This window comes from Corvus cornix, chromosome Z, assembly GCF_000738735.6.
Source record: "Corvus cornix cornix isolate S_Up_H32 chromosome Z, ASM73873v5, whole genome shotgun sequence".
In the NCBI taxonomy this organism is placed as follows: Eukaryota; Metazoa; Chordata; class Aves; order Passeriformes; family Corvidae; genus Corvus; species Corvus cornix.
In genome coordinates, this window is record NC_046357.1 from 7,672,479 (window position 1) to 7,697,596 (window position 25,118).

The 25,118-nt window shown below is 40.5% G+C and overlaps 1 protein-coding gene and 1 long non-coding RNA gene across 2 annotated transcripts; both read left to right on the forward strand.

Moving 5' to 3' along the window:
• Positions 1-4,790: 4,790 nt before the first annotated feature.
• On the forward strand, positions 4,791-18,766 carry LOC120411571. The gene is made up of 2 exons (XR_005603975.1): positions 4,791-5,186; positions 18,576-18,766. It is a non-coding gene; the product is annotated as an uncharacterized LOC120411571 (long non-coding RNA).
• Positions 18,767-19,875: 1,109 nt separating this feature from the next.
• LOC120411466 lies at positions 19,876-24,790 on the forward strand. The gene is made up of 2 exons (XM_039566501.1): positions 19,876-19,934; positions 23,642-24,790. Exon 2 carries the CDS (start codon positions 23,882-23,884, stop codon positions 24,569-24,571), a length of 690 nt encoding a protein of 229 aa, XP_039422435.1. The 5' UTR covers positions 19,876-19,934; positions 23,642-23,881; the 3' UTR covers positions 24,572-24,790.
• The last annotated feature ends 328 nt before the right edge of the window (positions 24,791-25,118 follow it).

A 25,118-nucleotide genomic window follows, 5' to 3' on the forward strand; every position in this document is an offset into this window, starting at 1 on the left:
CACAGTGTGTCTTTTTAAAGGCAGATAAACTGGGGGCTGCTCAGATTTTATAAACATGTTTTCTTCTTCCCAGCTGAAATAAAAGCTGGCCAAAATTCAAACTTACAGAGACACCAATTTAAGTCCAAAATAAGTCTTTAAGTTATGTTATTTAAGATTTGCATGCATGTAGTCAGGAGCAGAATTTAGATTGTTGTGTTTAATCTAGCTCAGCTCCTTCTAATTCTTTCCTGGTGGGAGGATATTAAAGCTTTCAAGAGTCAGTCTTTGTTCCAGTTTGTTGGTGTACCCATAGCAGGTTTATAATTTTTATGTTTCATCAAATTGGAATGACAACCACATGCTGTAGGATTTTTCCCCTCATTACACAAACCTTCACTATGTACTCTGCTGAGCAAATATCTAGATTATCTTGTATCAGGTGAGTAAAACTGCATGAGTTTAAGTGTAAGTCTCAACTTGCTTAGATTGATTCAAACCCCACTTTTCCAATTAATTCATTCTGGTCTCAATATTGCTTGAGACTCCAAAATTCCTATGAGTCTTGCAAGGCTAGACTTCTTCTCCTTACTGCTTTTATTGATGGGTTTTGACATATTAAAGATTTTATTTTGAAAATAACAATATTTTGCATTAATATAGCTCTTAAATTTTTACTGTTCTTAATTTAGGTTTTCAGTGACTTGCCCAAGGCAACAGAAGGAATTAGAGACAAGACTGGATTAGAGACAGAGTCTTTCTGGCTCATTGACTAAAGCTCGCACCTTTAGACAAGGCTTTTCTTTCCAGAACAGTAAAATTCCTCTTTCAGGAGTTTCTAATACTCTTTCAGTATTAGAAAAGAAGTCCAGTAGGCAAACTTCTAAAAATGCTGAGTTGAGCTCATTGAGACTTGACTTAGAATTTCCCAGGTGGAGGTATATACATCAGCATCATTTTTTTCCTGCCAATTAGAGCACTTGGCTCTAATTTGATTTGTGTCTTTTTATATTGTCATCCTTGTTTTATGTGGTGCAGAAAGATGTGACGTTAATATTTATTTTGTAAAACTGATGCCATTTTAATTATCATCACTGTTAAGACTGTATTACTTATTTCTATTCCAGAATTTCTTCTGTCTCCTAATGCAGCCTTTTAGACTAGTATCTATCAAACTGAAAATCTGATGGTTGGTGGTATGTTAGGGATGTGATTAGACTGAGTCTTAATTTTCTTCTGGTTATTCTGAACAGTTAAGCAAGGCTCCTACACTACCTCAGTGTAAAGTAAATTTCCAAATTACCTCTTCATTCTCAAGGCTCTTTCTGCAATCTTCTGTGAAATATCTACCTATTTGCACTGTGTGCACTGGAAAAGACAGAGTGGGTGGGAGGAAACTGACCAAAGGTGAACTACTCACTCAAGAGCCCTATATATCACTGATGAGAGACAGTCACTTTGAGGACAGAACTCATTTTGCAGATTTCGGGAGTCTGCCCTAAATGAATCATACCACAAAAATGCCTATTTCTCACTCATTACTGTAAGGAAACCCATGGTGAATAATTCTATGTGGATGATCTGATTTAGGTGGTATTTATCCTACTTAAAGCCAAAAGCCAATCAGACTCTTTTCAGAAGAAATAAACTTCCTGGTGGAGATTCCTTTAGTAAGACATACAAGGGTTAATTTACTATCCTTTGGTGTGGTGGGGAAGTTCAGCCCACAGGCTGGGCAAGTTGTGCTGGCAGGAAGGCAGCATGCTGCCCAGTGCCACCTCTCTGGGCAGCCCAGAGCCATGTAGCCCTTTGGCACAAGACACACAGCCAGATTTAACCAGGGAGGCATGGAAGCTGAATGCTACCATGTGTAAGTGCCTCTCAGCTCTGCCGCATGCACAGTTGCCCAGCAGTTCAAATTCTCGTGTGTGCTTGCCTCAGCCTACTTGCTGTGCACACGCATGCTTGTTCCAGACATTTGGCAGGTAAGGCAGCTGTAGTAGTGGTTCTTTTCTATCAGCCTCAAAAAGTATGCAGCCTGTCCAGGCAGATCACTTGGATGCTGGTTGTCTATCCCAACAGCTGATTTTCTTCCAAGACTACATAATATCTTTTCTGAGTTGTTGCTTACCAAACAGAGCCTTCATCGTCTTTAAATATGGTCTGTGTTCTTCTCACACATGCTTGATTTCATATTCTTATACCCACAGTTTTCTAGCCTATGAAGCACCAAATAACTCAGAATTTACTTGTATCGGTAAGGCTTTTTTCTGTTTTCTATCACTGCTCCAATATTTGCATGGGCTGTAAATTTTAATGGTAGCAATTTTATGTTTCACTTGAGGTTAAGGATAGAAGTCCAAATAGAGAGGGACAAAGAACAGGCTGTAGAGCACCTTCAGAAGGAACGGTGGGTGATTCTCTGATTACAGCTTTAGGTTAAGGCTTATCAATCAAGCCATTTTAACCTGCATAGGACACACTTGGAATCATAGAATCATTAAGGCTGGAAAAGACCTCTAAGATTATGGAGCCCAGCCATTAACCCAGCATTGCCATATGAAACCATGGCTCTTGGCACCGAATCCACAGGTTTTTGAACACTGGCTGGGATGGCACTTCTACCACTTCCCTGAACCTGGTCCGATGTCTTTCTGAGAAGAAATTTTTCCTGATATGCAATCTAAACCTCCCCTGGTGCAAGTGAGGTCATTTCTTCTTGTCCTATCTCTTGTTACCTGGGAGAAGAGGCTGACCCCCACCTGGCTACAGCCTTCCTTCAGGCAGTTGTAGGGAGTGATAAGGTCACCCCTGAGCCTCCTTTTCTCCAGGCTGAACACCCCCAGCTCCCTCAGCTGCTCCTCACAGGACTTGTGCTCCAGACCCTTCCCCAGCTCCATTGCCCTTCTCTGGACTCCCTCCAGCACCTCAATGTCTTTCTTGCAGTGAGGGGCCCAGAAGTGGACACAGCACTCGAGGTGTGGCCTCACCAGTGCCCAGTACAGGGGGCAATCCCTGCCCTGGTCCTGCTGGCCACACTACTGCTGATCCAGGCCAGGATGCCATTGGCCTTCTTGGCCACCTGGGCACACCCTGGCTCATGTTCAGCTGCTGTCATCAGCACCCCCAGGTCCTTTCCAGCCCCTCTGTCCCAGGCTCTGCCGCTGCCTGGGGTTGTTGTGACCCAAGGGCAGGACCCAGCACTTGGCCTTGTTGAACCTCACACCATTGGCCTCAGCCCATGGATCCAGCCTGTCCAGATCTCTCTGCAGAGCCTTCCTGCCCTCCAGCAGATCAACATTCCCATACAATTTGGTTTCACCTGTGAACTGACTGAGGATGAGTTCAATCCCCTCATCCAGATAATCAATAAAGATATTAAAAAGAACTGTCCCGAATACTGAGCCCAAAGGAACATCACTGGTGACTGGCCACCAGCTGGATATAACTCCACTCACCACCACTCTCTGGAGCCAGCCATCCTGACAGTTTTTACCCCATGAACTGTGCACCTGTCCAAGCCCTGAGCAGCCAGTTTCTTCCAAAAAATGCTGTGGGAAAAGTTGAGTAGTGTCCTGTAGGTCTGTCTCCCATCTCACCTGAAAACTGAGCAGGTGAGTTGAGGACTCACAGATATCTATTTTTCTAGAGGTTAAAATCTTTATAAACATTCTTTCCCATTCTCTTGCCTTCCCTGCTGATGTTGTATTTGCTCATTTTATAAAGTCTGTCATCTGGAAATTTATATAGTCTACATGTAAAAGCATAGCCCTGTCATTCCTAATGATATTGGAACTAATCAGAGCTATTTCCCAAAAATCTCTGAGCATGATTAAACAGAGCACACTAAGGAATTTTTCATGCAGATTGGGAGACTGTTCAAAGCACTGTCAAAGTAAAGATTCTACTTCAAAGAGAACAGATGGGAAATGTATATTTGATTTCCACATGGAATGGAATGAGGAACTGAATTGTCCCTGGACCAGCCCTAAGCTGGAGGCAGGATCGATAGTACTGAACTTCCAGGTATGTCTGTCTGACCCAGTTATGGTTCCCCTATCTTTTCTCCATCTGCAGTGAGAGCGCTAAGGAGTCTGGTATTATTTACAATATGTTTGCTACACCTGTCATAGATTCAATGGAGATTTAATTTTAATACAAGCCAGCACAGGTAGAATGTAAAGAGGAGAGAAACATACAACTGGTTCTTGTTGACAGACAGACTCCAAGTGAATTTGGATAGTTGTCCTAACTCAAGCCTGATCCACTCAGAGAAGAAGCTTAGTAGCGACACATTAGCAACACAGTGTTTAAGGAAGAATGAAAAAGAACGAAGCGAATTCTGGCACTTTTTTTTTGCCACTGTGCTCATTACATCAATGAAAATTACTGGGTTAAGAATCATAGAATGGTTTGGATTGGATGGGACCTTAAAGATTATCTAGTTCCAACCCCCCTTTCATTAGCCTAGGTTGCTCAAAGCCCCATTCAACCTGGCTTTGAACACTTCCACAACTTCTCTGGGCAACCTGTTCCAGTGCCTCATCACTCACACAGTTGAGATTTTTTCCCCAATATCTAATCTAAACCCACCCTCTTTCAGTTTAAAGCTATTCTGTCTTGAATCAAAAGCTCCCAGTGCAGGAGAGATGGATATAGAGATGATTTAGACTTTTGGTCATTTATGTAGTGACAACTCCCTCTTTCCTCTTATTCCTCATTCCTTAATTGTCCTTCCCTAGAGGTTCCAGAAGTATATCTATTGCAGTGCTAATTTTGCATCTTTTGGCAGGATCTTGTGTGATGCAGTCTGCATTCCAGAAAAAGAAAAACACTGGTATTCATAATTGCAATTTTGATGAGCTGTGTGGCAGCTAAAATCATTATGGGTGAAATCTGATCTCAGCTTCCAGACCACAAAAATAACATGTCTACATTTAAGTAGGGAGGGGAGCACTGATTCACACAAAATGCAGCTTGAATCATACAAGAATGAATGCTTTTTGAAGGCTTACAAAGTTAGGTTAATTATTCGCTTTTAGTGTGCATTTTGATTCCCCAGGAGGCTAGGAAAATGTAGAAATTCTGTCCTGACCACAATAATACTTGTCTTCACCATGTTTCTAACCCACAGAAATGCAAGAGGTCTCCTTGAGAATCGTTATCCCATCAGACTTCCAGCCTTGTTTCCAGAGAGTAGAGGGCAGGTAGGTCTGCTTAACTTACAAAGTTTATACGCATGTCAAAACCAGCTGCAAAATCCGTAGATGATGTAAATCAGCATAATACCACCAATTTAAACAGAGATGCATCAACATTCACTAGCTGAGCATCTGGCTCCTCATCCTAGCTATTGTTCCAGACATGTGTGCACTAAATATTTCACTGTATCTTTCTGACATTAATAAAGTTTTTCCTCTTACCCTGTCTCTCACTATACTTTCTAAAACAACTCTCATACATGTGTTTGTACTTTAGAGCTATAATTTCCATATAATACCCCTTATTTGTATTTTAACTATCATGCTGTTTCTAAGAGCACATGAGTCATTTACCTGGGTGGGGAGAAGTGTCATATCAGATTGTGTTATTGATTTTGACACTGATGTACAGCTTTAAGTTATATTTGTTATTCTTTCACAAAAAAAAAGTAGATCAACTTTTTCTTGCACAATACAGAAGTGTTTTCTTAAAATGTATATAATTGCAGACCAATACAATTATATTTACCAGCTGGGCAGACTTTCAGATAACAATAAGCAACTTTCCTTTAAAATGTCTTCATGGTTTTGAAACACACTTTTTCTCAGCTGGTCTTACCCCTGTGGAAGACTAACTCATCTCATTTCATACCCTGGTTACAATACTATTTGGATGGAGTTCAGGAACAGATTCTCATTCTTAAGATCTGTATCCCAGAGCAGCACTCTCACATTAATGTGAAGCATGTGGCTAAATCCCTTGAATGATTCTGAAAACATCAACCATCCTTTTTTTTTCTCTTTTCCTTTTTTTATTTTTTTGTTTCCTGGCTCAGCTCCTACTGTTAATCAGACTTTTTTTTCTACTATTCTTTTGGAAAATGAAGAATAATGGGAAATATAGATCTGAATGAGATTTCTCTGACAGCTTTCAGATTCTGTTCTACAAATTTCTTTAGAAACCCTTAAGAATTTAGTCTGTAGTCTGTTAGATTACAATGCTAACAGTACATATAAGCTGACTTGGTTTAAGTCACTTCAGTTGGGCTGTCAAGCTTTAATAGCCCACTTTGACTGCAATGTAGGCACACCCACAGTGTGGGAGAGGAAACAGAAGTAAAGCAATATGCCCAAGATTACAGAGGAAGCCTGCAGCTCAGCCAGCAAGGAACTCTAGACTTGTGGCTTCAGGACCAGCGCCTTTTCTTCCCTTCCAGGAATTTGTAGGAAGTATTCTACCTCCCAAATTTCAGGCAAACGGGATTTGTAATTTTGGAATTTATGATATATTTTGTTTTGATTCCTCTCCCATTCTGCCCTTTATTTTTTTTAATCATGTGAAGTGTTTGTGGATAGTATCTGCCTAGCTTCTCTTGTCGTGAGCTAGGGATGTTGAATGCCTACAGATTGTTTTCCCTGTACTTTTAAAATTATATACATAGTTAAGACTGAAACCTTTTCTTGCTATATTTTATATTTTCTAGGCCTGAGGCATCCTGTAATACTGTAGTTTTAGGTAGTAAATAATAATTTCCTTCATTTTCCAGCATGATCAGTAAATTAGAACCAGTGTTTGTGTCAATTAAAAAAAAAAAGTGATAAAAATAAAACAATCTATAGTGGTGCTTAGGGCTAGTAGGAAAAAGTAGTAAGGAATCATCCTCAAAGATAGTTCGAGAGTGATGTAATTTTGCTGGTACTCAGACACCATGGGAAAGAAAACCTTGGAAATACTTAAATATAAAGCTCCAGTTGATTTTAGGAGAGATTGCACATTAGGGTGGAATTTGGCCTTTCTAATTCGCAATGGTCTTATGATCAGACTCAGGCTTATTTCAGTTCCAGCTACACACTCTCCCTCTCCAAAGGCTCACTGCCATGATCCTTTCCAGGACTGCACATGAGGGGCATTTATAACGCAAAGTGAGGCACTGTGGCATAGTTTACTCCCAGAGCTGCCACTGTCTACCTGAATGACCTCAAACAAGTCATTTTACCTCCAGAGTTTTTCCATCTGTACAGCACTTTTAGATCTGCGGAGGAAATATGCTGTATAAAATATATATGCTGTAAGTAATTATTATGGACATGGATTATTGAAGTTATTTGTTTGCAATCAGTTGCTTGTATCACACAGTATGTTTATATTGTTTCTTTACACTTCACAGCAACATTTTCAGTCTCATCAGTAGTAAGAACAGGGAGGACATGACTATGAAGATGAATCATATGATCCTCTAGGATACAGAAATTATATCAATTATGCCTGATAATCCTTATTATACCTGTCTTAGGCTTCTGGGAAAGAAAGCTCTTGTTTTAGTTGGTCTTTTCTTAAGCAGTGGGAATTTCCCAAGTAGTGTTATTTAAATACCATCTCTAAATATCCATGCTAGTTCCCAAGACTGCCATTTGTTCTGAGGGTACAAACAGCACAGCACATGCATTTCTCTGGATCAAAGCAAAGAAATGCCTAAAGGTTTAGTTTACTGGCAACACCTAGGTGACTGTGATTCTCCACTTTCCTTGGGGGCTTGTACTCGCAGTTGGCAGACAACCTGGAAGACCACAGGATGTAGAAATTCACAGTGCAGAGTAATGTTACTGCCATGCAACAACGGTCCTTGTTACTTTTATTTAGAGATGCTGGTGAGGCAGAGATCTCAGGGGCAAAGCATTCAGCCATTCACCTTCTTCCTAATGAACTCACTGAGCAGCCAGCAATAGCAGAGCACTGAGACTCCACTAGCCAATAGATCTTACTCAAAAAAAGAAAGGGTGTGTGGCTCAGCAAAAAACAAGGCCTTGATAAAATTCTTTTATTTGGATCCTTGCCTACAAAATCTCAAAAATAGTTGATATTCCCAGATGTCCCTTTGGTCACTAAGATAATATCCAAACTTGTTTAAAGTTGTTCTCTCTAGGAGAGTTTTTTTTTCTCTCATCTCACAGAGGACCATTTCACAGCCTGATACACCTCATTCTCATGTTCATCCTCCTTTCATTTTCTTAACATTTTCATTGTCCTAAAATAATTCCTTTCCTGTCACACACCTTTTAAGTATTTATCCATGTGGTCTTTTTCCCAGTTATGACAGATTTAGTACTTAATCTTACATATTAAAATAAATTCTGTTCTCCCCTACTCTTATTTTATTGCTCCCTCAATCCTCTCCAATACACTGATTTTTATTCAGGATATAAGTTCCTAAAAGGTAGTGGAGTATTGTGAAAAGGACTTTTGCCATCCTGCCCACTGAGGATGTAACCCTTGCCTATGCAATTCAAAGCTGCAATACCCTTTTGGATGTTGTATCATATTCCTAATGCATTTCTCACTTTCTGTCCACTCTCACCTCTCAACTTCTTTAAAATTACTGTTTTCCCAATTCCTCCATTCATCTGAATGTGTTTTATCTTAAATTCATAGACCTCATTAAAGACTGACCCATTATTTCTTTGCTCCTGTTCTTCTCCCAAATCTCCTTGGATCTATTACTGTTATTTTATATCTTCAATATTTGCAACACTTACTTTAATTTTATTTGGGCTCATAGGAGTTCCATTAGACAGAAATGATCAACAGAGAACAAAAGAATTCAAGTTATAAAATGCAATGAAAAATCTTGATTATGTTATCTTTGATGAAGTTTGAAAGTTTGCAAAGCTCATGCTACAAAAATCAGGAGGATGTTTCTTCTCACTACAGACAGGAACACTGATATTCAAAACAAATCCTCTGTGAAAATGGTTTGAAGCAGAGGTATTATCCTGATGAATGCTTTCTGATTAGGGAGTGGTTTTGTGAACATGGAGCTCTTGTTAATCTCCTTGGGACACTTCTTAAACTAAAAGCAGTATCGTCAGACAGTTGATATGTCAATTACATTCATATTGAGAGATTTTAGCTTCTGGATATTTCCAACATATCCAAAACTAAGGAACAGTTCAGAAGTCTTTGTTAAAAAGGTTTGGAGAAAAGATCACATTGCATGCAGCAGCTGTTTGCGTGGATTACCTAGTCTAGCCATTCTGTCAAGGCTAAAAAAAATACTGTCTGAACTGCAGGGAGCAAACAAGTCACTGAAATATCAGTGAAGTAAGGGCATGTTACAAGCAGCATGGCTGGACTTCCTCTGTCAAGCTCCAGCTTGGGCAAGTAATTAGGACAATTCTAAACAAAGACCTTGTTTGGCTGTCCCATTTAGAGGTATTTTTGGAATGAACAAGCTGAAATGGTTATTTTCTAGCTCAGTTGTAGAGCCTTCAGACGTGTGTTGCTTTTCATTGTATATTTATAACGTATCATACAAATCTATATACAAAGCTTGGAGGTTCATTTTTTTGCAATGGTGGACTTAGCTTTACTGGTCTCTCTGTGGCCTGCCTTCCTTCCTCCCTTCCTTCCTTCCTTCCTCCCTTCCTTCCTCCCATCCTTCCTCCCTCCCTCCCTCGCTCCCTTCCTTCCTTCCTTCCTTCCTTCCTTCCTTCCTTCCTTCCTTCCTTCCTTCCTTCCTTCCTTCCTTCCTAAAAAAATTCAGCAAACTAGAGGTATCTTGCTTTAACCTTCTAAAATCAGATAAGATGCATCTTTATCCTGGAAGTCCTCTGCACTCTGATTATATTCCAAAATAGGACATTTAGGGTTTTTTCAATCTCTCTCTAGCATCCTGGTTTCCATTTCTGAGCAATGGCTTTTCTTATTTTAATGAAAAAAACCATTACAACTGATCACAGAATTTCTGCAACAGATCTATACCATCTGCTGTAATGAACTGAAGACATGATAGTGACTACACAATAATTAAAATGTACCCAGTGACAGTCTCTTGAATCTAGATGGTGCATGGTGAAACACCATGGGAAAATATTCTCTTTTATAGATGTTAATTAGTCAGAAATACAGTAATCAAAAGTAATAACCACTACAGAGGCTTTAATTCAGAATATTTTTGAGTTTTTGGTTTGGGCTGGGATGGTTTTATTTTTGCTTTGTTGGGTGTAGTGTTTGGGGGTTTTTTTGTTGTTGTTGTTTTCATTTTTGTTAGTTGGTTTCATTTGTTGGTTTGTTTGGTTGGGTTTCTTTTGTTTTGTTTTGGTGGTTTTTTTCATTTCCATATGAAATTACATATTTCACTGGTTTCAAACTCTCTTTAATGAGATAATATAGAGGGTGTGGCTCCTGGAGTCAGTCAATGCTACTTCTAAAGCAGCTGAAGCAAATTAAACAACCCAAGATGCTCTCCTTCCACCAGAACATGACTGTATGATACATTGACTGGACACATAAGGCTGATGTGCCTCTATGGCTGTTATGCTGTGAACCTAATTAGTCCTGAACCCCTCAAATGGGATCAGAACTATCAACATTTTAGTCAGAAGGAGGAGAAGGCATGGAATCACTTGTTTTTTGCAAGGTTTTATAAAGAAAAATCCATTAGTATTTTCTACCAGCCACTTTTTGAGCCTGAATCACCTGCAGAGCTCTAAAAATCTAAATTAAGAGGCTGCAGCTCCAGAAGAAGCAGCAAGGACACTGCCTCTTGCCTTGTGCAGGAACAGAAGCCAAGGACTTCAGTCTTCCATCTCTGCATATGAGGAAGAGTGATTTACACTGCCTGTCTCTTTTAGGTGCAGTTAATAAATGCAAAAGTTTGTCAAATTTAGACCGGCCCTTAAACTTTCTGGATTTGTGGTCTGCTGGAGATTTCCCAGTGGACATTCAAACCCTTTGGAAAAATATCCTTTAGTAGGTTTCCAAGTCACCTAACAGCGGGCTTATTTTTCGTATCTGCCTTTTGTTGACCCCTCCCTTCATCCCAAAACTCCAGAGGCAACAGTATGAGCATAACTGGATGCACAAAAATAAATTAATTCCCACACCAACTCTATCTGATTTTAGGTACTGGCACAATGTGGCCAGGTAGAACTGACACATCTTTTCCCTCTTGTCTAAGCCTCAGTATCATATTCATAAAATGTCGTACAGCTAGGAAAAAAAAAGTAAACTTCAGGCACTGGTGAGTTGGTTGTAAAAAATCAGTTATTTTCTTAGAGATGCATTTTTATCAACTCCCTTCCTGAGGTTTTTGGGGCACAGATCATTGATGTCTCACTAGAACTGTTAGGACATGTATAGATTTTCCTCTTATTGTTCATTACAAGATAACATAACTCTAAATTGGGCTGGTGATTCACCTCCCCCCGAGGGGCTGCAGTTATAAGAGAGTTAATTATTCACCTTCCAGTCGTGGAAAGATTCCATGCAGCTGTTGGTGTTGGTCTGTCTTTTCTTCACCCAACCACACCTACTGAACATCAAGGAACTTAGAGGGGGAAAGGGTTGGTGTTCTTTTTTCCTTTTTTCTTTCCTAATTGACCAGGCAAGATTTTCATCTGTGTGTGACTCAATAGCTTGACTATGAACTCAGGTTTCATGAATGTGGAGAAATCTCACTGAACTTTCACTTACCTCCCTGAACTTATGCTCCCTCTCTCTGTTTTAAAAGAAACCAATCAAAACAAAACATATTTTGCAGTGGATGTGGCTAACATTCCCTGATCTAATCTGGTCTGCAGTTCACATTTTGAGTAAGAGATGTATACAATATTAAGCTCCACTCAACAGGACTTACCTCTTGGTCTGTAAAGTCATGCATTAGCACTCCTCCATTTTCCCCACTAGCTGGCAACTTAACAACTCATCAAATCATTAGTAGGACCCCCCTACGCTTGTGTTTTAATTTCATTTACATTACACAGCCAACTGTCCCTCCTGAGCCCTCGTTCAAAGATACAACGCCCCTCCTTTCTGCTTTGGGTTTCCAGTAGCACCATACTAGTCCCAACACAGGTAACTATCTCCCTACATGCCCACGTGCACACACCCACGCACACATGAGCTCTACATTGTTTTGTTCTTCCTATTTCTGTCCTTGTCAGCTGTGTCTGCTTTCACTCAGCATTTAACTCTTTCCCCATCAGCAGCAAACCTAATGATCATTTAATGGCAAGTGCAGAAACAGGCCTGGGAGAAGAGGTCAGAATCTGTAACATTCTCCTCGGCACCACGGCGCAGAAATGTGCTTTCTCTTGTGCTCTGCATCCTTGGCTGACCTGGTCTTAGACTCTTTCTGAGTCTGCTTAGTGACAACAGCTTTTCAGAGAAAACCATTTCCTTCAAAGTGATTTGTGGTTTAAAAAACAGCTAAAGTATTGTCAAATACAGTTGCCATCACCAGCCTCTTGAGAGACTGAATGAAAGTACTTGTCTGGGAGAAAGAGTTTTGGGGAAGGTGGCTGCAGTGTGAATAGGAGTGTCTCAGTCCCATTGTCTCCTGCTGGCAGACCTCACTCACCTCAGCACACAATCCTCTGTAAACCCCGTTTCTGGTAGTTTGTTTTTTCCCTGATCTTCACGGGCTGTTTGATGTGTCTCCTTGACGTGGTGCAGCGAGACAGGCACGTACACACTTGGTGTCTCCTGCCTGGGCTGTGTCTGGCCCCCATGTCTCAGCTGTGCCTGTTCCCTGGAACAAAACCTGCCTGGGCTGTATTCCCACATGAGACATAAACTGAGCATAAAAAAGGAAGCTTAAAGTGTTTGTTGGAGTAGGACAATAGCGTACTGAGATTTAAACAGAGAGGGAATTGAGATGAAGACGGACTGAAGTAGAGTATAAGATACTTCCCTGGGAGTGATACTCAAGATGTAGCTCCCAAATCAAGAAGAGAGGATTTAAAAATCAGTCTTCTGTATTCATATCACAGACCATTGTTAAACTAAGTGTACTAATAGTTAAGCGACCCAGAAAGTCTTGCTTCTGGCTGCCTTTTGTGCCAGGACTAGTCCCATCTGTGTGCTTTGAATGTATCTGTCTGGCGGGCCCTGCATAAGGGGAGGAAGGGAGAATGTTTTTAATGCTGGGTTGAAGCAGGTAGCTCAAGCTTATTACATGTTTTACAGCTGAACATAGCCCCGCCAGTGTGTGATTAAGCACCTGCCCCGGGATTTTGCAGATTAGTGTGATACCTTTGTATTATACTTGAGAGTCTAACTTGGTAGGAAAATATCAAAGTATTTATTTTTTAAAATAATTGATTACTTGAAGTTAGATTTTCAAAGGTATTTTGGTTCCTGAAGAAACAAAGAGACCTTTCATGGATGTCAGTTGGAAATAAATTATTTGAAAACTCTAACATTGTATGAATCACTTAAAATGGCTTGTTGTCACAGAGTATTTTTGAATTGGTAAAGTTTTTGTTAAATAGTTTTTCTGAATGCTGTTAGTTCCACAAGAGTGCATAGAGTATTCCCTTTACACAGGGCCTACACATGGCTTTTCACCATCCTGGTTTTATTAGTTTTATTTATTTCTACTACCTTCTGTTTATAGTTCCAGTGTAACCTGTGAGGAGAGGCTGAATGACCATCTAAGCTGACTGTTAAACACTTATGGGGACTTCACTGTAGAACTCTTGTAAAATCATGTTCTCTGAGGACATTATAAAACACTGCCTGGCAGCTCCCTACTCTGGTAACACAGAGCATAATAAATGGAGATGGAGGGCATCATAAGTTGATTTCCATAAAAATGTGTCCAGAGAACATAATATCATAGTTGCCATAAAATATGTTCTCACTTAGCTTCAGTGTCATCTCATTTTCCATTGCACATATATAGATAGTATTTTTTTCTAAGCAAATAGAAATTTGTATATGGAACATATGGTCTACTATGAAATATAAATGACAGTCTATGTCTTCATCATTATTATACTTTCATTGGAAGGTTCAAATGCCAGAAAAAAAGCACATCTAAATGGATAGAATAATTGAAACTTTCTGCTCCAAATGAACCTTCAGCTCTAAATAATTCTGGCTCATATATTTTCATCCTCTGGATCAGGCTGAGGATCTGATATATCAAAATACTTCAGCTCTTGACTGTCTTTAACTTTGTGACTAATACTATTGACTCCTAAGAAGCTACTCACATCTATGCATTTGTATATGCATGTACATATGTATAAATGCTTATATATATATATATGTACTTACTAAATGTATACACAATACACACATATTTGAACATATGCATTTAATTATATCCACTAATAAACATCTAGATGCATGAATGTGTTAGCAGAATTTGAGCCTTAAAAAACAAGGGAAATTAATATTGTGTTCCAAAAGGAAGCATGCTACTTCTTAGAAGTCAGAGGACAGAGATCCCCAAATGTTTTAGATGAATGGTGAAGGTCCACAATAAGCATTTCTTGCACTGCACAACTTTTTTTTGTACTGCAAGTACTGAATAGGAACCTCATTAGATTTGCCCAGTGATTCTGACTTTTCTTAGATGCAGTGAGACACTGAGTTAATATGATAGATTTTACTGTTAATTACAGTTGTGGCCATGGTAGAAAATAGCTTGGAAGCTGTGAGTATAAAAGGTTTTTAAACCTAGACATAAAGCTCGTATGACAAAAGTATAAATGGAATTTGTATTGCCAGATGTGCATAGAGCTGCTATTATTTGTTCTTCTACATTTCTCCTGCTGTAACAACTTCTGCCTTAGTGCCAGTAAAAAGTGAGTCAGTTAATGATGACTTAAGAAGGTGACTGGCAAAGTTAGCAATTTCTTTAATCTTGTTTTTACACTAATGATTGAAAAGTGCATACTGGTTTATAAGAATGCTGTATATTGCTGCATTTTCCCAGTTCAAAGGTTTAAGAGTAGGCTGTGCCCAGTCTGTATTATAAATGTTATTCCCACATAGAGCAGGTACCTTCTTGACCTTTCCCAGTCAGTTCCCTGTTGAGAGGGTCCATATATGATTTAGGTGCTCATACAGAACTTCTGAGTCATTCACTAGCTGACCTGTGCAAAGATCTTAATCTCAAGAACTGAAATACTGTCTCTTGATTCAAGCCCTCTGTCAACAAATACGATTGGTTTTCCTAAGACCTTCCCAGATTGCGCTGTTTATCAAAAATTAAAACCAAACTGCTTGCTTCAAGGTAGTGAGTGGATGTCCTGCACAATGTCAGTGTCTGGTCAATGCAAGACATCTTTTTTACAGGTAAGTGTAACAACAAATACTGAGCAAAATTCTTCTGCCACAGACTTCTGTCATGTGTCCTTTAATTGCCTCCCCACACAGGCTAAATAAGCATAGTGCCTTTAATTTCTCTGCTTTCTTCTTATGATTGATGACAAACTTCTAATGAATTGATTGTCAGAGGCCTCCCTACCAGTCAAGAAATACGATCTTCACCACAGGCATCCCTCTACAGTGACTTAGTCTTAGCCTTTACCTATTATTAATGAAGAATACTATCATAAGTAATAATAACAATACAGTGATAATGACAGGGCTGATAATGATGATAATAATTATAGAAAGAGCAGTAACAACAACTAAAAACTGCAGTGAGTAATAAGGCACCAGATCTGAAATAACATTACTGCCAAACCTGCAATATTTTCTTGAAAGAAGAAAATACTCAGTTGGAGCTATGCAAAGGTTAGAAAAAAACTTGCCATTTCCTGAAAATGAGAATTTATTGAATTCAACCTATCTGGAAGAAGAAATGGTCAACTTAAGAGTATATTTATGAACCACTTAAATCTTTGTTTAATAGGAAAATTACTCAGTGTCTCTGTGTTACCATGCAGTAGGGTGGGTTGTACCAGAGGTGAGACCATGGTACCATCATTGCATGGAATGGTCATTATCAGCTGAACACAGATGGTCAAACGTAGATCCTTGTTGTCAACCTGAGCAGGTGCAAGGCCAAGCACAAATTACGACAGGTCTGATACAAAACTTAGGGAGGTTATTTCAAAGCAGAAGTGGGAAGTTTCATGTATCTCTACTCTGAATATTAACAAATATAAACACAGTGGTACATCTTTATTATGGCGGAAGGTTTCCCCTTCACATACATGTTACACTATCCATTTAATGATTATTTGAGGTGGATAGGGAAAAACTGGATTAGATTAGATAGGCTAGTTAAATTGGGGCTATCGCAAGGTCCTTGCAGGTTACAGGAGATGGCAAGCAGACAAAATTAATTCTTCTTGATTTACAAATAGGACTTTATTGCAGTCAGGATATAGAGGTTGTAAACATACATATGGAACCAAACATAAATTAATTTGGCAAGCCATGAAGGTGTGCTGACACAGACTTTAGTGTAGGCCCTACAAATTTGCCTGGGACCTCCTGTGCTTACTCGAGTGGGTAACACACCCTGAAGTTAATGATGCAATGATTTCACTGCTATTGGTTCAAGTAACACAAAGCCTGTCAGTCAGCCAGGGCATGACAGGCTGTGGCTGGGGCACACTGCACCCCAGTGACACACAGCTAGTATAAAACCCTGGTTAGAAGATAGCAGCACTCAGAGAGGCCCAAAATCACACTGCATAAAAAACCTGTCACAACAGTACCAGAGACCATGGGAGGAAAAAGGTGACTGAGACTTATCACTTTTGCTGTCTCACTCTACTCAGATGTTTCACACACAGCCCGAAGTTAAGGTAAGTTTAACAAAGCCCAGAACAACTATGAAAATGTAAAATCAACTAAGAATTAAAGGCTCTGGTACATGATGTGAAATATTCTCACTGAAAGCTGATGCAATTTTCTCAAAAGTTGTGTGTGTATGTATCATTTCTTTTCTGCCTTTTTTTCCTTTTCAACGTTGCAATTGAGCAAAGAGTACAGTGTGAAAAAGCAAAAAGTTATTGAACATAGCAAAGCACTGTTGGTTTACGTTTGGAAACTCTGTGTACACAAAGTATGTTGCAGCCTCACTCATGCTGTTCTCCCTGCACCACCTCTTCTCTTTCTTTCTTACGCTTTCACAAGTTGTTTTTCTGCCTACATCAGTTGTCTTGTTTTTAGCCTTAATATATATTTGCTGAAGTCTGGACAGTCCTAGTACACTTGCACATGGTAAACATGGCATTTCACAATTCTCTCTGTGACTAGATACAGAAAACATGATATTTCCTGAAAAGTCAGTTTCACTAAACTAAACTGTGTGGGCTACTAAAAAAACTTAGATGGAAGGGCCCTCAGAACTGTAGGTCATACTGAAAGCTTTATCCTCTGCTTGCAGTTGGTGGAAAGTGCCCTCCTTGCAAAATACTGGTTTTGTCCTTCTGCTGTGTAAAAAGGTATAAACCAGAAATATGCTAGCCAACATATTACTCTTCTGTGGGGGATTTGGCTTCTGTAAACATCTACAAGGCAACTGTGGATCAGGCATACATTAATAGTTTGCAAAACATTTATCATGTTTTTAACTGATGTGTTCTCATCAATGATTTGAAAGAGAGCTTTTGCAGATTGCCATGCTATTGTTTTCTGGGGCTTGTCATAAACATATTCTTTCTAGTCTCCTGAGTTTCTTTTTTTTTTTTTTTTTTGATGTTTGCTCAAAGACACATCAGCCAAAACCTGCTGGATTAATCTGATGTGTAACTGAACCAGTGAGAAACCTCTGACAACTGCAGAATTTCAAGCTGGAAGAAAAGCTGGGCTAAGTGGTGCTTTGCAGTCCAGTGCAGGCTGGTGCTCCTTGGCATGCTGGCTGGGTGCCAGTGCAGTAAGACACCTTGCACCGTCATTGGTATGGGTCCTGCTTCATTCAGGCACCAAGAACTTTTTTCCTCCAGCTGCACGCAGAGCACAATGCAATTTAAAATCTTTTGTTACACATTATGCGTTCTTTTGTTTCTTTTCTTTTCCTACTGTTCTGCAAATACACAGCAATGCTGCTCTTCAAGGCCAAGGCTGATACAAAGAGCTGACTTTCTTCCCCCAAAAATGAACCTTGACATGTGAAAAATTCCTGTCCTTCCTTTTGTAAAGCAGGGATGGGCACATAATTGTTCGTAGATGAACTTTTGCTTCTTTAGTAGGGAATAATAACAAAAGCAGAACCGATACATCTTATTCTATCAGTCAGTAGTCACACTAGCATTAGTATCAGCTTAAGCAGTCTATATTTTACAGACTTAAGCACTGGGAATGTAGCAGCCTGCAAAAAAGGGAAACTGGAATATGGTCCAGAATATTTTTCTGACTTTACCTTTTCTAAAAAAGTAAAAATTTGCTGTGTTTCAATTAATTGTCCCCAGAGAATGTTCCTAAATAAAAGCTAACATTTTTGAATCAGCGGTTTAAATGCATAATAATGGGGAAATAAATAAGAATGAGATCATATGAGGTGTGTGTCCACATAAGGCACAGTCCATACTGAGCACAGCATTTGAAGAAGGAACACACTTGGATAGACAGTGCTTAACTGAAGCTGAAGGTTTCCTGGACCATGAATTTCTCCTCATTCCTCATATGTCCTTGTTCTTCTCCAGGCTGCCATGCTTTGTCTCGAAACCCTTTGGGGATTTCTTTCTGTATCGGAGGCGGGTGGACTGAGCATAGCAGAAGACCCACATCTGGGAGAAGCCCTCACACAAATGGATGCTTCTTACTCTTGCAATCTAACAGCAAGCAGTTATTTCTAACACACTGTATATAATAAACTTTTGTCAACTGTTTACAAGCTATGTGTTTTTGTGACTTCTGGACAGGAATCTGGCCATGGACTTCAGATGAAAAGACCCATTTCTGCCTGCTGAATCCACTTTACCCTGAGACTGAAGGTAGCCAGTCCAATAATCCCTGGTATATGTTATTTTAATTGGAGGAAGATCAAGCCTGAGGCACAGGATACATCTTCTAAGAGTGTCAATATAATTTCAGAATCCCAACCCATCCCTTTCCAAATTCCTTACAAGGACTTTCATGCATCTGTATTTTGACTAGAAGGTAATAATTATTTAGGAGTACAGCAGCAACACAGCACTCAACAGATTAAACACCAAACAAAATCAAATAGTGCATATCCAGGCAAAATTTCTGGGAAGTATTCAGCTGTCAGGACTTTCACTTGTCCAGAATTTTCTGGGGAACCCAAATCAAGATCAATAGCTAAACTGATGAAAATTCCAGCGATAGTGCTCAGGACCATTTTGTAAAACTGAGTAAAATGCATAATTTCAAGATGAAATGTGAGGTTTTTTGAAAACCTCCAGACTATAGCTCGTCTTGGAGCAGAAGTTTTCTGTGTATCTCCAATAGTACAGCAGTAAGAACACAGCCATTCTGCTGAGTCCTGCAGATGCCAGGTGTAGGGTATGCCCAGCCACTGCCCTGGAGGGATGTCTGCTGAGATAAGGAGATTGGGCAATCTCCTAGCAGGACCTCCTCCCTGGGAAGGCAGCTACTTTCAGTTACGGTGAGAAGACAAACCCAGAATCCTCTGGGGGACTCTATGCAGATCCTTTGTAACCCATTGGCCCTTACCCTCTGATACCCACCCCCTGTATCCCTATAAAGCTAGCCCCCTGCCCCTGCGAGGGCAGAGTGTCGTTCGTCCCTGGTTCCCCTTCGCTGGAGTGTGGACCAATAAAGTCATTTCGTGTGGAACAGCTACATGAGCCTCTCATCTCTGTCCCTGGTCCGGCCTGGAGGCTGCCCTGCAGAGCTGAGCTGAAATCACGAGCTGACAATCACTAAAGAGCTGACAGCTTCTGCACGGGCCCTCCTAGCCAGCAGCTGAGGGAAGACACCGGGCCTTGGGAAGGCGATTCCTTTCGGGACCATCTCTCCGGACCGGTCACCTCTTCCTTGGTCAGAGCTACTGACCCCTAACCAGCTGTCATAGCCAGGTATGAGGGCTCAGGCTCTGAGGAGAAGGTCAGGTTGGGGGGCCTGCCTTGGGGTGACTTTATGATGTATATCCCACGTCACTGCCCTATGCCCAGAAATTAACTTTGTGCCTTTCTATGTCTCTAAACTGAGCCTAAGAGGGGGAAGGAAAAATTGAGCAAAACTTTTTCAAAGCAGTTTGCAGCTTGTTCAAGGTCACACAGAGATAGCAACCTTTTTGTTTTCCAGCTGCGGCAGGGGAGGGAGGAGGCACCCAGCTAGCTGCTTTCCAGTCAGCTTTTGGCCAGTTGTTCAGTTTGCTTTTTCTCTGGAGAGAGACAGAGTTGAACTTTGCTTTTCCTTCCCTGGAATTTCAGATTGTCTCCCTTTCCTACTGGGCTGCTTCAACCCAGAGCACATCAGGAGGACTTTCCACTGGGCACAGAGGGCCTGGCCCTGGGCCAAGCCCCAGCTCCGAGGAGACCAAAGGGAGGACTCTTAACACTTTTCCCAGGTTTTTTCTCCACAGCGAGAGATTTTATTAGCATTATTTTCCTTTTCTTGTGTGTTTGGTAAATAAATAGTTTTATCTCCTTCACTTTCCTTCGAGGAAATTTTTTTTTTCCCGAACCTGGTGGAGGAGGGGTGGTTGTGCCTTCTCTCAGAGGATATATTTCTAAATTTGGCCAAACCGGAACAGGGCCACTCACAGCTTCTCAGCCTGTTCCCTCCTGAAGTTCCAGCCAGATACAGAACAGCCTGATCAGTCCCAGCCTACAAAGCTGATCACAAACTACACAAATTACTATAAGAGATGAATTCTGGTACCACTTGGTGTGTACTTGGACCTTTCTAAACATACAGCCACACACAGACCTCTTCCAAAGGCACTCATCATCAAGACACCGGTGATAAGGCATAGTAAGGGAAAAATAAGCATCAATTAAGAAAAGGGCAGTTGGAGCATCTTGAATCTGCCATGTTACTGGGAAGGTGATATATTTGCAGGTTAAGAACAGTTATTTTCCTCTCTGTTTAAAACAACTTATTCTGATACACAGGAGAGATGCCTCATTTTCTGTTTTCTATCTAAAAAGGAGGTAGGTAATTTATTATTTGGTAATTTATTATTTGGCAATTTATTATTTGGCAATTTTATTTTCAAAAATAGTGACTAACTTCACCAAAAAAAAAGCAGCATATTGGGCCTTAGATACAAAAACTAGAAGACCTTGGAAAAGAAAAAGGAAAGGAATATTTCTGTCTCCTTGTTGCCAACGTTCTTCTGGAGGGGACACTTAATGAGCGTAGGCAAGGATTTCCAACACTCTCCATTGTGCTGCTTTTGAGCCCAGTGTGTTGAAATGGTCTTGCCAGTGAGAACCAACTGTAGGATGGGTTTTAGCATTTATCTGGAAGAAAGTGCAGGTAAGAACAGTACCAATGTATGCTTTGAAGGCAGAATGGTTCTCACCCTTTTGTGGCATATCTGTTCCTGAGCTTTGCCTAGAGATGAAGTCCCTTCTGGACTATCAATAAAGGTATGCAGTGTACTACTTACAGTTATTCCAAAGGACTAATTTATGCTTCCAACAATATTGAGCCCAGTTTTGTTTCCTTGAAAATATAAGAAATTGTTCATAATATTCTGTAGTTGCCATTCTCATCTCCATCAAAATTTCTTTGCCAAACAAAACACAGCCTTGCAGAGCAAGAGAGTTAGTAATGTATGATAAATCTTTATTGAGAATCATACAACGCATTGCTTCTTTGAAGCTTTGGCCCTAGCCAAAGAACATACACCCGATTTTGGAAGACATAGTAAGAAAATCGCTGGTGATAAAGGTGAGATAATTTTTACAAAGTTCTATAAAAGCAAAAATGTACCTGGGAAGTAGGTAAGCAAAAGCTCCTAAGAGGCAGTTTTGTGGTTTTTTTTGTTGTTGTTGTTTTGTTTTGTTTAGTTTTGGTTTTGTTTTTGAAATTGTCACAACAGGAAAATGGATCCTTTCAACTTGGAAAAAAACAGGTCTTCCACATCTCATGTGGGAAAGTTTTTTGTGCTGTGTTTTAACTGCTGTTTTCATGACAATGACTTAAAGAATGGTAAGTATTCTTGCTCTGAAAACAAATTGTTTGCAGAATTAATACTTTTTTCCCAAAGCAAGTTGGTAGAACATAATAAACTGGGTTACGTGGTTTGAAGACTTACAGGCAAACTCCCTCACGCAGACATATTTATTTCACTGTAAGTTTTCAAAAGACTAGTTGATTTAGCTATGTGTCTAAGAAATGTCTGGGAAGTAGAGTATTTCAGTACCCATGCCAGGTGAAGAAAGGAAACCCAGACTACAGACAAGAAACTAGAAAAATACCAAATTTCAAGGACTGAGCAGGGAGTCAGAAGATTAGATTTTAAGCATCGCCTCACCTAGTGAGCCTTGATCATGGGTGAGAGCTCTGGCCACTTTTCTATAGCAATTAAAAAGTGACATAGGAAAGCAGAAGATGGTAGGAAGCTCACCACACAAAGAGATTGGAGCAACCTGTTCTCATTGCTTGGGAGCACTGCACCAACAGTGTTCAGGTTATGACGTGAGGGTGGACAACAGACCAACCTGCCTACATGTGACAGAGAGGTAGAGAGGCACTTAAAAAACCATTCTTCTGGTGGCCAAAATACTCTAATGAGGCAATCAGAACTTCCTGGTAACGGTGAAAATATGTCAAAGCCAACTTTGTGGGATACTGTGTCTTGGCAAGGAGCTTACAATGATTTTGCAGGGGGGGATTAGCAATATGCCTAGCTGCAGTAAATGATTATTTCATATGACCAAAGTGGTACATATGACAATGATTTTGGCAAATCAGACAATTGAAAGTATACATGTTCCATATGATTTTGCATAAGGAAATCATACAGGATTGTGACAATCATTTGGGGGTCAATATTTTTTTGCTGGGAAATATAAAATTTTTCCCAAATGTCTCTGTCAGTTTAGCTTATTGCTTAGCACTACACATTAATAAAACTCACACAAATGCATTAGCAGAGAAATACAGGTGAAGCCCTTAAAATACTGAAAAATTTCTTTCACTGAAAGGTCAGTATCTGTTGGAACCCTGAGCTCTGAGAATTTCTGCCTTTCAGTGCTGACGGACAGTGATCCTCAGAAGCACACTGCATTTGATCTGGGGCCTTGGGAAAGGCTTTGTAAATTGTGTGATAACACTGAGGTTGTTGCTGTGTAACTAAAAGTTATATCACATATATCACGTGAAATACGTAGAGATGTAGAAAAATCAGGTTTATGGGATATACGTAACAATATGGAGGATTTGGGGTGTGGGTTTGTTCTTCTTTTCTCCTTCTTCACAAATCTGGGTATTTTGGTATTGGGTCAAAAAACCCACAGTGCGGATCATGAATAGTTAGTTATTGGATTATAAATAAAAATAAATTACTTGGCATTCCATAATTGGGTAATTTAGACCCTAAAAGACCTTGGAAGTTAGAACTCAGGGCCATTTTCACCTTGTTAACTTAGAGGCATACTCTGTGCAGCTGTATTATAGATAAGATATAGTAAACATCTAAGATCCGAAGACAAGCTCCTGGTCTCCTGTATTTTAATTTGAACTCTGAGTAAAAGAGCTCACAAAACAAAGGCAAAGAAGAAAACAAACGAAACAGAGAAAATTAATAACTGGTGCTCCCATGTGCCAGGACTCAGAGTTTGAATCTCCATGAAGAGAATGAGAAAAAAGAAGAAAAAGCAGCTTCGAGCTAGAAAAGGAAGAAGAATATTCACCGGGGAAAAGGAAAAAGCAGCTCAGAAAATCCGACAAGCCGGTGAAAGGAAGCAGGACCAATGCTGCCGGTCAGCCATGCAAAAGGGGAACTGAGGAAGACTTCTGATGGCAAAGTCAGGTATGATTTATATGCTTCAGGGCTAATTAATTCATAATGGGAAATTTTACGTCAAAATTGCAGAGAGACGCATTTAATAAGTTAGAAACTATGGTAAAAGAACACCCTATAGCTGTCGCGAAAGAACAATTAAGAGACCTTGTATTTTGGATCAAGCAGCAATTTCCAAATTCTGATCCAGACTTGCTTTTTACACCGTATGTCTGGGACTCTATACATCTAAGACAATATAATGCAGCATCCCATGGAAATGGTCCAGCTGCAAAGCTTCTTCCCATTCGCAGAGTTGTATATGAAGTTATAGCAAGCAAAAATCAAATAGAACAGAAACCTGAGCTGATAGTGGCACCTCACAGCAGCAAAAATCTCCCGCAGCCTACACAAACTAAAAAGGATGGGGAGGAGGCCTCGCCTCCCTCTCAGGCGGAGGCAGCTAAAATTCAAGCAGACCAGAAGGAATCTGTAATAGATCCCGAGCCAGCTGAGAGGTGTGCCGGTGTGGCAGGCACGATAAAAGAGAAACAACCAACCTCTGAGGAATGGAGGGAAGTGGTCCCGCCGCTTCAGAGAAGCGGCGGATCGCCAAAATTGGTGAATTCGGCAGATCCTGGGGGCTCAAGCGAGGGGAGTGTGGGTTTGTCCCCAGCTGGTCCGCAAACTGCGGAGCAGACCGATCTGGGGCGGGAGGTAATAGAACAACAGGAGCTGCCCCAGGCAAGTGAATGAGAAGCAGGGCATGATATTGGAACAGAAATAACGAGCTGTAACTCCCTACTTCCCGTTGCTGCGGCACGAGGTCCTTCTCGGTCACCTGCTTTTGTGCAGGGTCCTGCAGGGTCCCTCACCATGGCGGCAAGCCCTGTGGCTGCCTGGTTGAGTCCTGGCATGGTTCAGACTAATGGACTTCCTGGGGATTTGCTCCGAGACTGCTGCAGCTCCAAGACAGTGTACAGGATTTTGTGTTTTTGCAAAATGGCGGCACGCAATTCACCTCTGCTGTACAGCAAAATGGCGCGTGGAGCCCACCTCTGCCATACAGGAAGATGGTGGCACTCGGCATACTTCTGCCGTACAAATTGGTGGTGCCCTAGTCACTTCCGTAAACAATGCCTACGTACTTCTGCCTCTGCCATCTTGTAACCAACAAGTTGTTTGTCCTCCAGCTGCAGCGTCACCTGTGGCTGCTTCTATTATTGCACCTTTAAATATATATAATAGACAGACACAAAGACAACCAGATTTCTGCACAAGGGAAAACAGCATGAAGGCAGCT

What these genes read in the sequence shown, in the direction of transcription:
- LOC120411466 (XM_039566501.1), top strand. Translation starts at nt 23,882, where the DNA reads ATGGGAAATTTTACGTCAAAATTGCAGAGAGACGCATTTAATAAGTTA.